Source organism: Botryllus schlosseri, chromosome 8, assembly GCF_051294905.1.
Source record: "Botryllus schlosseri isolate E-star chromosome 8, Bs_hap1, whole genome shotgun sequence".
Classification (NCBI taxonomy): Eukaryota; Metazoa; Chordata; class Ascidiacea; order Stolidobranchia; family Styelidae; genus Botryllus; species Botryllus schlosseri.
This window is the reverse complement of record NC_137243.1, coordinates 15,863,573-15,876,960: the sequence shown is the minus strand read 5'-3', so window position 1 is coordinate 15,876,960 and position 13,388 is coordinate 15,863,573. Positions and strand designations below refer to the sequence as shown.

The following is a 13,388-nucleotide window of genomic DNA, read 5'->3' as shown; positions in this document are numbered from 1 at the left end:
GATTTCCTAGTCGGAGTAGCATATATAAAACGGGAAATGTCCGTGGCCAAAATAAATCACGGGATATTTAGATAATATTGCGTCCAAATGGCATTGCGGGTAAAATAAATGTATCGTTAATAGCATGTAACTAGGTTGTAAAATCTGAGTATGTTCAGATGACATTATCGCGGGTAAGTATGTAAGGACGTAAATTACTAAGAAAAATGACAATTTGTCACCGTGTTAAAGCGGCCTTATTTAAGGTATGGGTAAGTAGAAGTAAGCGAATATGTAAAAGGCCTAGTATAAAGAAAGTAAATAAGTCAATGTTAAAAAAATGGGAAATTAATTCCGTATTCATAAATTCCGGCATAAGGCTGAGTTTTAAGTAATGCAAATATGTGAATAAAATCAAATACCCATTATGAGAAATTGTAGCAAAAGCGAGGCTATGCGAATACGCGTAATTAGATAAGATGAATTGACGTTAGAAAAATAAAGTTAATTATAAAATCCCAATTCCCAGTGCTACTGGTATATCTTAATAGTTCATAGCCGAGATCTAAATTTTCGGTTAAAAAGAGCTGATTTTGCCGCGGAATTATCATATAGACTGCCGGTGGAATGCAATGTTATAGTCGGCCGAAAAGCCGCGTCATTATTGTTATCGAATTCACATTGACGTTATAGTTACGGTAGTTAAAAAGGCAGCGCTTAAATACGCGCAAAAGTAAATGTCGCATGAATTACACATAAAATCGCGATACGAATGAATAGGTGGAAGTTGAAACCGTAAAAAGAAGTAATGTATGAATTAGGTTTAAAGAAGTATTCCGAAATTAAATCATGGAATTGGTAGTTATGTTCCACGGAGATGCCGTAAATATAACAAAACGAACAAAAAATAGATTGGTAAATAACGACGGTGGTTGGCAGTGATTTACGCGGTAATATGAAGGTAGGAAAAACCGCAAAATTTATAATCACAATCGAAATTAAGTTGCTGAACAATTAGACAACTGTAAGCAAATGGTATGTTACACGACTAAGGTAGGCTATTCGTGCGAAAGTGAAGTTAGTGAATAATGGATCGGTAGTAATTATTCGATTTCACGGGAGAGAGAAGCAATTTTATCGGGTGGTCGAGAGTATAATTCCCGACGAGGAATGGGTGTGATAATTTCGTTAGAAAGCAAAACGCTAAGATTCAAATAATAGTTATGAAGGCCGTAATATAAAAACGAAACCAATGAACAACGTCTTGTCAGTGTCAGAGTATCACTCAAATCTGGTTCTCTGAATATCATGGCATTGAATATAGGAACACAAGCAAGTAATATAATTATATAGAAAGCACGAATCGAGCAATAACGATGAAATTTGCTGCTAGCCGATAAAGCCAAGTGAGATAAATCATTCTCACTGCAAAATGCATTCCCGAAATTCGAAGTCAAGTAAACGGATTTACCGTGTAAGGGTGGAAAAGTCCTGGATGGCTCCATATAGCAGTTGTAAGTCCAATTGTGTAGGAGGCGATTCGTCCTTCGTTGAAGCTGAAATCATCTCACGAGTTGGCATCATGTAGAAGAAGTGGGTCGTCTGATAACATGCTAGAGTTGTAACCTGAGTCCCACGTAATGGGTGGCTGGGTAGATATACTTAGCTCAGGGTAGTAGGCACACGTCCCTGCGTTAGTCCTTGGTCTGACAACTTCAACGTGAATCCAACGACAGTATTGCCTCAGATAGATATATTGGTCGAATATGCATGGAATATACAGTAGGATATCGCAGATGAGTCTAGCTTGTAAAATGAGATGCACGAGCTGATAAATGGTAAGTCACGTGGTAGCGAGAAGAAAGATATAAGTCACGTGATATACAGATATGGGCGATGTACCATAATGATGTTGTATCTTACAAAGTGTATGAACCGTGAGAGGGCGCAGGGCGTCCTACATGGGCTACTATTAAATTTAGGCTATTGTAGCCGATTTACCAGTCGTATACCGGCATTTAGTACATTTCTATGCATTATAAAGTAATAATGAACAGCGTTCGAAAGTTTGCAGCTGCTGCTTGTGAGAATATGTATCTTCTAGCGGCGCATGTAAATCCCTTCATGGAGCGTGCATTACATTCGTTGTCAAGTCGGTATATGCAACTTCAAATCCTTCCACCAGAGAGCCGAACTCTTTGTTCCAGTGCGTGGGCGAGCAGGTATAAAATTACTATAACTTTTGCGTTACAGAGACCATATTATCACATTGAGCTCTGAGTGATATGAGAAGAAGTCTGGTGTTTGGGGGCATTTCTGAGCAAAACAATCAACATTTCTCCTTTCCGTTCATGCCTAAGGGCTAAGGCACTTTATCAATAGTTACAGAAGTCAGCTTTGTCAAGTTGATATTTTTCGCTGGTCCCCTCCCCACGTTTGCCCAGCCAGTATTTCTCTGCATATATGTCCACTCTGATGAAATTCAAGCAGATAATTAGTTATACAATGTCGGTGGATTCATCCAAGGCTGCGTAAAAGTAGTCTACGCGGCAACGTGTTTCAGAACAGGCGATAAAAGATTGACTGATATTGATGTTACTCGTCTGGTCAGGATTGAATCAGACGATTGCATCTTCGAAATTTGTCTGGTGATGTTTTCCTTGCTGCTAAGTTCCGGAAACAGCAAATATTCGCAAAGTATGTTACGATTATATTGAAATCACACCTTCTATATCAGATTTCTTGGGTTTAGCGATATTCGAAGCAATTTTAAACGATGCGTCTGTAACGTCGTCGGCAATCTCAACAACCGTTCGCAGTGAGTTAAACACTCTTTAAAAGTGTAGGCCTACTAAGTAGCGGGATTCTCTTGAACCAGAGTCAAGCCGAATAATGATTCAAAACAATAACAATCTGAAGTCGAGCATACATCAAGAAACGAGAGCACATTGAAGCAGTGTTTCTCAAACATTTTTTAGTCACGCCCCCCCTTTTTGATAGGGAAAAATTCCGTGCCCTCTTATCGTCATATAACAAAATGCAACCAGAATGCCAGCAATACAAACGGCTAGTTTGATAGCATGGAAGGTTATATAGCCGTTGATCAGAGAATTCTCAAATATTAAATTCGGACTATACACAGAGAAATAACAGAGAATTAGGGATAAATTGCGCGCAGCGCGAATTTTTTTTTCTGTTGGCCGCACCTTCGCGCCCCCTTCAGATGCTTCACGCACCAAAGAGGGCGCGTGCCCCCAGTTTGAGAACCACTGTCTTCAAGAATGAGTAATCAAACGAAACAGAGACGGTGCGATAAAAGAGCTAAGTATCTAAATTAATTTGTAACAATACCGTGTCATTAGTGATTGCGTTTATAATGAAAGATGTCGCGGGCCACAAAATATACGTCTGCGGGCCGCATGCGGCCCGCGGGTTGAGAACCCCTGTTCTATAGTATATCATATTGGAACGAATATAGACACTGCATACAATATGCGTTGCATATATTTCCACGAAATGTGAAGTAGGCAATTCCAGAAGAATGATGAACGTAAAATGCAGTCATAATTTACTAAACCACTGAAGAATCTGCTGTCTAATGTACACCGTCAAATGAACTAGCCAGTCTTCAGGATTACCGGACCACGACCTAACATCGACCTCGCCCTCCGCCACATGCCACCTCATTTTGTCGCTTGCGTCTTATATTCTCTGCATTACTTTTCTTTCAGTGTGCTGTGCATGCCTCTTATTTACTTCATTGGCCTAGGCCAGTGGTTCTTAACCTTGCTCCCAGCGCCCCCCAGGGGGCGCTGGCGATCTTGAAGGGGGGCGGAAACGCTCAGGGGGCGATATGGGGGGCGCTGGGCTCCGGGGGGCGGTATGGGGGGCGCTGGAGAAAAATGGCTTCGCAGTAGATGATGTGGTGATAGGACATATCCTTAATGAGTATTCAGAGCAAATTAACACCGAAAACTTCGATACATATATCGTTCAAAATACACATAGGTTTAATTGTCCATCGGCGCCTAAATGACTGACACCGAATGTTCTTGTCTTGGCAATCTGAACCCCAGAAGACGAATTCCATCTGGCAGGGAAAAATTATATGTCAGTGAAGAAATACCAATATGAAATCGTGTGGGTCTTTTAGTTTAGTACGATTGAGCGACAGGGATATTCCTGTTGGGCGATATCCCCGTTGAGCGATTCTATATTTTTTGATATTGCAGACAGGGGGTCACGAAATAACATCATGCAACGAAGTCATACCAACGGGTTCGGCCGCCCGAATATGTTTAATTATTAGTAACGGGCCCTACAGTTTCCAAGAAACCTCACAATGTTCGCTTTAAGTTTTGATGAGTCTGCGCACACTCAACAACTCACTGCGCTGACCCTTGGACAACAGTGCGTAACGACTAAAAAAAGGTAATAACTCCGGATTTGTTGTGCGCAACGTAGATTTTCCGTGCGCAGTGACCGTGTCAGCACTGCGCACGTGCGCAGCTTAGAGGGAACATTGCACCTCACTCAGCGCTACCGGTAAATTTGTTTACGTGAGCAGAGAGAGGATAAAAATTGATCTCAATTTACATGCAATTCCCGATGATATTGACCAATTCAATCATTAATTAGTGAAATTTTTCGCACTTCGCGCGAATAGGCGAGAATAGCTGCCTCAGTAAATGGACACCCAATGTAGATACCTAATAGGCTATCAGCAAATACCGGACAGCCTAATGGGGGTCTGGGAGTGAAGTCCCCCGGAAGTTTGGTTTATCACCCGATGGGGGCCAAGGACCAACGTTTTTTGTTTGGGGATGGGGGGCTGACGAAGTGCTGTTACGGCCCTGGTAACGCATAATTGTACCTGTGGGCACGCCCGAATATGTTTAATTATTAATTACGAGCCCTTTATTTTCCTATACAACAGCTCACTCAGTGCTTCTGGTAAATTTGATTACGTGCGCTGAGAGGATAGAAAGTTTATAGCGACTTATATATGTAATTACCCCCTATTCATGGAAAATTTTGGTACCTAGGGCGACCAGGCCACACAAACTTTGCTGACCATCAAAATCACGATATGGGGTTCGTGGGGGCGAAGCCCTAAGAAGTTCGGTTTATCACGCTATGGGTGCGCAAGGCAATCGATTTTAGGGGGGTTAACGAAGTGCTGTTACGGCCCTCCCTCTTACTCATTGTCTTTATTACATTCCTTACAATATGAAGTTGGGGGGCGCTGGAGCACGATAATTTTTGAAAGGGGGCGCTGGAAGAAAAAAGGTTAAGAACCACTGGCCTAGGCTAAGGTGGCGGGTGTCTGATCTTAATGGCTACTCCAAGTTGTTTCGACACCTTTCTATCTTTTCATTGTATATCAGTCTTGTGATGTTTCGAAACGATGAAAATATTAATAAACCTGATTGATTGATTGAACAATATCCGCATTCCGCAGTCTCGAATGATTCGAATCGTTTTGCAGTTCTTTGTGGCATTTTTGACGGCGCTTTCGGCAGGCAACAGACGACCAATCACGTCTTCAATCCATGTCACGTGATTTTGACGTTGTCAATCTCAATCTCCTCGTCGTCCGCCATAACTGCCATCACGGTGACGAAGATTGACAGCGGCTGCACGTCCGTCAAACTGCCTTGCTCGAGCAAATTGGTGTGTGATTGCGCAGTGACAGGTCTTTCTAGGTTGTTCAGACGTTTAGCTGGAAGATATAGATGATATTAGCGGTATTGAACGTCATATTCTTTGGTGATAGTCCATGACATGGTATTGGAAGTTAGGGTCGTGCAAGTTTGTTGATAAACTAATTGATTTGCGTTTTCTTACGACTGCATTCATTTGCTAGATTGCTGCTAATTATTTCTTCGCCTGCCCTGAGCCTTATTCTTATATGACATAGCGTAGTTTTTTTTAATCAAGTTAATAACTAATATTATATTTAATCGTACCCTTTATAAATTAGACAATTGAGGCGGTTTGATTGAAGGAACACATGCCGATAGTATGTTACCTGATGTTGAAACATGTCATACCTTGTGTAATATATTTAAAATCGATCACGAGTTACGAATTTTCCAGGTATCATGTAACAGGTGTTTATCTATCAGCATGCACTGTGCAATGCACATTGATATTCAGGAAAAGCTCATTCTTTCATTGTTTCGCGCTTTAACAATGCAGGAAAGCTGCATTGTGGTATGCTTGGTATATCATGATGCACATCCTAACATTAATCTGTGAATTTCCTTCACACCTTCCCATATGTCTCTAATTTCTTCATATTGTATTGCTAGTCGTATTATTTAACGCTTCTTCCTTGCATCTTTTGCGTAGATATTTAAGTCAATGTGTATCCATTCAATTCAATCTAAGATTGTTTGGTTATTCTAGTACGTAATTGAAGTCACGCAGATGTGATAGTGATTGTGATAATCGAAGAATCTGAGCACCTAAACTGGCACAACAATATGAGTCAATACTCTGAAAAGCATCATCAAGTGAGTGGAGCATATATTTGCCCTCCGTGACTTTGTTTTGATCTGATAACCTATGTGTTCGTAATGTCATTGCTATTTGTCTCGCACAATGTTCAAGATTCTGATATTCCGCAATCTGTTTGAGTTTGTTTCGTTCAACACAATTTATTTAAAGGCTACAGTTATCATTACACCAAGTGAAGGTCTATTATAGGTAAAACTTGTTTCACTTGTTTAAATGGTTTGTCCGATGACGAAATCAACTCAATCGGGTGAATTAAGGATTTGATAGCTGTCAAATTTTTCATGCATTCTTTTGACTTTTATTCTTACCTGTACTAACCCTGTTGCAGGACAGTTTAAACGGCGGTTCAGAATCAGCGCAAGACGTTGACGATGCCGTGCAAGTCGAGAGAGACAAGAAACTCATAAAAAAGTAGGTTTGAATTAATTAACCACTGATAGGTGTGAATTTGACATTGGAGTTTCTCATAAATTTCTTGGTATTGATGAAGTGGTGGTCTTATTCGGGGTGGATGCGACCTTTTCATTTTATCGCAATCTTGTAGTGTTTTGGAAAGATGAAGTTATTAACTGACATGGCCTAGTAGGCCATGACTGAACTGAAACTTGATTACCAGCTAATTCATGAATTGTTGCGTTATCGTTGGTGTTCAAATGTTTATGCCTTGTCATTGATTCTTGTTATTCTATTTTCCAAATTGTACAGTCATCCACTCTTCATCCTACTGGAAATGCTTTTCGAAAAATGTGAGTTAGCGACAAGGGGGGACGACGCGCTCTCCTCCCATGCTTTTGATGAAGAGCTTCAAGAGTTTGTAAGACGAAGAGAATACGAAATGACTCCAATACTGACTAACGATAATGAAATTGATAATTTGGTAAATATTCATGTCTGATGTTTAATCATATTAAGAAGAATGTTGAGCTCAAATTTATGGATACTTTTGTTGTGTAGATGATCAAAGCAATACAAGTTTTGAGAATTCACTTACTGGAGCTTGAAAAAGTCAATGAATTATGTAAAGATTTTTGTCATCGGTAAGTACTTTTCACTAGGTTATGGTCGAACACTATATCAACTGCATGTTTTAGTGTGGAACAGAGTTACCTAAAATACCAACATGTGAATGGTTTGAGAACAATACCAAGTCTGGTAACATCTCAAGCGGAGTTTGCCTTACTTGAGATCATGGATTAGGGCATGGGTACGAGTTATGAGCTAATTATTGATCAAAATCGCTAATCAGCTGTCACTTGTGTGTGAGGATGCTGATGCTGTTTTGAGTGATTAAATGTATTCGTGCCGATGAGGATGGTACTGTATCAGTGTCTTTTCTATTTTGGTCATAATGTTATAGATGTGGAATAGCCTACTGATGGGCTGTGTTTGGTCCTTTACTGCTGTGATTAGTTTCACTCTCAATAAAAAGCCATACTGATCAGTGACGTAGATAGCGGGGTGAATCAGAGAACCCTCTACCCCCCCTCCTCCGTTCTATCCTGTTTTAAATCCCTACTTGTTCCCTAGGAGATAGTGATCTGCTTGTCCCTCATGCTGGCTGTATTTGCATAATGTTTCTTCATGCAGGTGCTGTACACTGCCTTAACGACCTAAATCTTCATAATTGATCATTCGACATACTGTATTATGTCCCCACATTCAGTCTTCAATCGTACACTGAAATTTGCTTGTGATTTGCTTCCCCTGCTTAGTGAGTGAGTCATTATCCACGTATCGGTAGGCCTACTGAATTGGATAAAATCTCTCTAAATCTATATTTTAATATATTGGTACCTTGACTGGTATAAAGACACGATCATGATTATTTGATCCTTGTTGCATTAGTTTGTGTATGGATTTAACCCATTAGAATTTAAAACATTTTCTGTTGTGGCATAAATTCCCAGCCTCAGCAAGGGACTGCATATCACTTCACCACGACACCTTCATTAGTGAATTTGCAACTTGTGGCACGGTTTCGTATGACGTACCGGCATATGCATCTACGTACAGTTTCCGTCACACTGCAATTAACATACATCCTGCAGTCCGAGGTCTATACTGGAAAATGGCCACTATTCAGTCACTTACAAGGCCACTGTTCAGTCGCAGTCATTAAATGTGTGTATCCAAGAAACTTGGGCCTTATGCACTCTGCGCTCTTAGCGTTTCATCTACAGACTTGGTAAATTTGAGACTGCTATTTTTATAAGCTCAGATTGTTTTGTTTCGCTAGTCTTTGACAAACTTAGTGATCTCATCTTTAGTTGAGATGGGATAGCTTGGTCTATGTAGGCTGCAAGTTCTGTGAGCTCCGTTAGAAAAATACGCGTACAGATGTTTGCTCAAGACCATTGTGTCAAAATACATTGAATTTAAAAGTTTTGAAATCTGCAGATGAGAAGTGGAATATCAGTTCATAGAACATGTCACGTAGGATTGCAATACCTTTCACAGTCGACATCGCTTGAAATGGAATATGCCAATCTATGCCACTTTACAGGTACATTACCTGTCTCAAGAGCAAAATGCACAGCGAAAACTTGCTGCGATCCGACTCGAGTGTCTTCACTGATGTTCCAACAAACATTCAGGGCCAGGTGAGTGCTTCGCAAATAACAATTCTAGTTAGTTACACTCTTGACTCGACCATAATCATCTTTTTTTCCAATGTTAATTTGACTGAGCAATTGTTGCTTATTACATCGCTTCTGGTAGCTCTTTTCCAGCGGCTTTTTTCTATTATCAACTCTACTGTTGTGTTAGCTCGGTTTGAATCGTTGCATTGTTTCAGCTCGCTAGCACCCCTAACGCAAATGTGACGGTGAATCAGCAGGGCGAAATTGTTCTTCATGGTAAGCGGGTCTTGTATGAATTCTGCTCGCTATATTCTTGCTTACAATTGATGTGTGAATTTCAGCAGGATTTCAATCAGGGGGTGGTACGGAAGTTCACTCTAGCGAGACTGTGGTCAATGGATCAACGCCTCTATCTCAAGTTGGAGTGGCAGCTCCACCTCCTCAAGTACAGTCCTAACGTTTCATATTTTAATACAGAGGTAGGCTAGTGAGAGTATTAATCGATGTTACTCTGTTTTGGATGACCATACTAACACTAGACTGTGAAATCTCAAGTAAAACTATAAAATGGGTTGTACCAAAATAGGTAAAAATAGACTAGAAATTCATTGGAATAATATGTTCCGCATCTGTTCTTCCCAGAAAATGTGGCAGATATGTAATTCCTATGTGTAGTGGAAAAGGTAATTGTAAAATAATATATTATAAAGTGACCTAATCAGTTGACCTGAAAACCATCCAGTTTTTTATGTGGTTCAAATAGAGGAAATATGCTTGAGCAGTGCTTTTCAACCTTTCTGCGCTTTTTATTCTGCACTTGCAGACCACATACACATACAGGCACAACTTCTTGCTCCATAGCTCCCCGCATTAGGCCATCATGTGTCTCATTAAGTAGACAATTGCCTCGTTTTGATGTCAATTAGCGTGCTCCATTGGTTCTCAAGCTGTTCATCGCCTGTTTCCAGGGGTGTAGTGCAGTTATTCCCCTAAAGTTCAGAGCAATTTAATATCCCTAATGGTGAGACATATCAATTTCAGAAACTTGTTGCAAATTTGAGTACTGACAGCACTTGTGCCAGTGAAGTACGGAGAGGTATTGACCACTTCAGAGTCGGATTTACAATTATATAACCCAAAAAATGTGCATTCTACTCGTGCCTTCTCGGATCAAAATCGGCGTGTTACTTCTCGGTTTCGAACTCAAACTTCTGGTCCGTTATATGTAGGTGCTTACAAAATTGGCCAGCATCTGTCTGTGGACTAGGGAACTGTATGTAAATTTGTTACTACAACCCTGTACTTTGAAGGCACACTCGCGAATAGAATGATAGGTAGGTTTTCTCACAAAAGAAATAGGCTACTTTTAAGGCTGTTAATAATTCACTGGCCTGGCGGTGGATTGTGGCACCTTATTCGACGCAACTTATGGGTTCTGCGCACCATTTCAAATCTCCTGTTCATTTATAGATGACTCCTGCGCACATGTTTCATTTGTCACACGGTATGGACGACTCTAGCAGCAGAAAATCGAAGCGTGGAGTGCTACCGAAACAAGCCACTGAAATATTGCGATCGTGGTTGTTTTCTCATATAGTGGTAAGGCGAAGGATTATTCTTCCCATGGTGACAGACGCTATAAACTACGATTACTGTTCAGCATCCTTATCCCACTGAAGACGAAAAGCGGAGTCTCGCTAATCAAACGAATTTGACTCTATTGCAAGTTAATAATTGGTGAGTTGGGTGTGCCACATTTACATCATGGGCAGAATGTATAACTATAATTAGGCATGCCAGGGCAGTCGATCTGAACTTGCAGAATGCAACCAATTCTTCAAGCTTAGAAATTCCTTTAATCGTGTACTTTGGCACACCATTCAGTATGTTCAAGAATAAGTGTTATCAATATATATATATATATGCCGGCAATATTCCTTTAAAATTTCTGATTGGAATGTGAAATTTCATAATATAACTGAATCCCGATAAATTGACTATTTCTTTGCTGTTGTTCAGTCAAGCCATGATTTGGTTCAGGGTTATGAGATGCTCATTATAACAATATTTGAACATATAAATTATTAAATTGCAGAGGTACTTCCAGATTTTCGAGATGCTCAAGCTGGTTTTGTCGACTTCCACTACTTGTATGGCTATGTTTGTAGGCTAATTTCACTTCTACTTGATCAGTTTTTGAAGCCAAACTACAGTCTTTACATTTTGTCAAGTAGAAAGTAGTATTTGGATTGTTTAGCATCGCATCACTGTCATGGGTGAAATTGGGTGAAAATCGGTCGATACGGACACTCTATGACAGTAACATAGTTTTAAAAATATACTTCACATCGCCACAAGCGATTATGTGGTAGACGCATTCATAGTACTTACCAGGGCTTACGGCAAGCGTCGAAAGCCACTACTTCTACATATAACCGCCTCCGCTAAATTACAGGTTTATAAACGCGAGACGACGCATACTGCAGCCAATGCTTGATGCCAGCAATCCCAACGCGAACGTCGGCAAGGCGAAGAAAAGTAAACCGCCGACGTCGCGGGCACAGGGACGTTACTGGCCGCAGCCGAACGAGGACGAGAGCATGTCGCCATCTCATTATGTCGAGGTCGATCTAGACGGAGGGATGTCGCCTCCGCCCGGCATTCACATTCACAGCATGCGGTCGGAAGCCACGTGATATCGCCGGGACCTGTTTTCGAATTTGAAAATGATTACCTGGGAGGAAAGTCCGTCGCGGGAGAAGGCGAGTGCCCGGGTGCTATCGCGGCAGTTTAGATTGTTACTTGAGCAAACCGCTGGCCTGAGACTTCATTGGACGTAGTAGCTTGTCGTGGTTACCGTTTCTAATTGGCCTATTTTGTAGAGAACTTCTTTTAGCTCTTGAGCCGCATGCGGGTTTGCCATAGATATGGATCAAAATCTAAGGACAGCCAACTCTCTGAGAAGCTGGTGACTAAAAAGAGATCCCACTATTACCGGTGACGACCTGGGAACAATTGTAATTGAGCGATCCAATCTGGTTCGAAATGTTGATGTTATCGTGCGACTGTGATTGTCGGGTTGCAAGGATTTTGGAAAACGCCTGTTTTGTCTCACGGTGAATATCATGAGCTGGTGAGGCTTACCCGTACATCTTCATATGTGATCTCAAAAATTTTTAATCCTACGCGATCGTAACAATACCACCTATAATAACTACCAAAAGCGTTTTGAAGGCACGAATACAATGATCAGTCTTCTGATGGCATGTTCTTGAAACTTGAATGAACAATCTCTGACCAGTATTATGCTGATATTTAGCACGTAAAGATACTCGCCTAGGTAGCTTGTAAATCTACGTTAGACTTGATTTGTGTTTTCTGTTGTGATAACTTGTCTATATTTTTCTAAGACTTTGCATCGTTTTTTGTCAGTACGAGTAACAAATTGTACCCTTTGTAATATGTGATATTGCTGGTCATCTGTTGTTAACAGCTGGAAGTGTTCCCGATGGTAATTAGGAATGGTTGTGCGCCGTCAGTAAGCCTTGTAAACAATGTTTCCTGCCTCGTTTGATCGTAATTGAGCTCTGTGTAGAAACCAGAATAACAGTTGTTTGATCACAGGACTTTCTACTGTTTACCTTATTATTTCGCAGTGTCTTCTATCTATTTACATTCTAACTCGCCACAAGTCAATTTTATATTATTATTCTGGTTTCTTGATATTGAAGTTCCTTTTCTATGTGCTCTGCGGTACCGAAATATCTGTCGTGATTGTTCTCTGATCATGTTTGACAATAAAAAATAACGTGGCTGCTCAGCAGGGTACTGAATCGCGTGGTGACTGGTGAACTGGGTAATGTTATAGATGGCGGTGCGCCTCCTAGGCCGACGGTTCTTCTGGGCGGTCCATTCAGCATAACATGTTTACATATTGTTCTATATTGTAAACTGCGAGACGAATCGTAACCTGTTTATGTGCGTCGGAGAAATCCACGAAGCAGTTTAAGAATTGCACTTGGTACCCTATTCATGTATACAGTTAGATTGCAACCGGCAATATTTGCAAACGGGATACGTGCAAGAGGGTGTGACCTGAGCGCCAATGGGTACAAGTTGAACATGTTTGAGCAGAGCATTTAGCTACAGGCTGCTACGCAACAGTTCATTCAAAGAATGGATTTGATTCGGGAGTCCGAATTTCTTAACTTAACTCCACCCACACTGATTGCCGTAAAAGCAAGTCGCGCATGCACTGGCTTAAGTGAGACAAAGAGCACTAGCCTTTACAACGCCATATCACGTAAA

General features: G+C 40.9%; 1 protein-coding gene across 2 annotated transcripts; it reads left to right on the top strand.

Moving 5' to 3' along the window:
* Positions 1-5,474: 5,474 nt before the first annotated feature.
* LOC145444890 (homeobox protein PKNOX2-like) lies at positions 5,475-12,908 on the top strand. 2 transcript variants are annotated; one of them, XM_080322942.1, is made up of 10 exons: positions 5,475-6,497; positions 6,830-6,912; positions 7,207-7,378; positions 7,456-7,538; positions 9,005-9,101; positions 9,296-9,356; positions 9,425-9,525; positions 10,551-10,679; positions 10,741-10,817; positions 11,536-12,908. In XM_080322942.1, the coding sequence occupies exons 1-10, from the start codon at positions 6,468-6,470 to the stop codon at positions 11,774-11,776; spliced, it is 1,074 nt and encodes a 357-aa protein (XP_080179068.1). In that variant the 5' UTR covers positions 5,475-6,467; the 3' UTR covers positions 11,777-12,908. The 2 variants fall into 2 exon arrangements, with proteins under 2 accessions (XP_080179068.1, XP_080179067.1); XM_080322941.1 differs by having other exon boundaries at positions 9,422-9,525.
* The last annotated feature ends 480 nt before the right edge of the window (positions 12,909-13,388 follow it).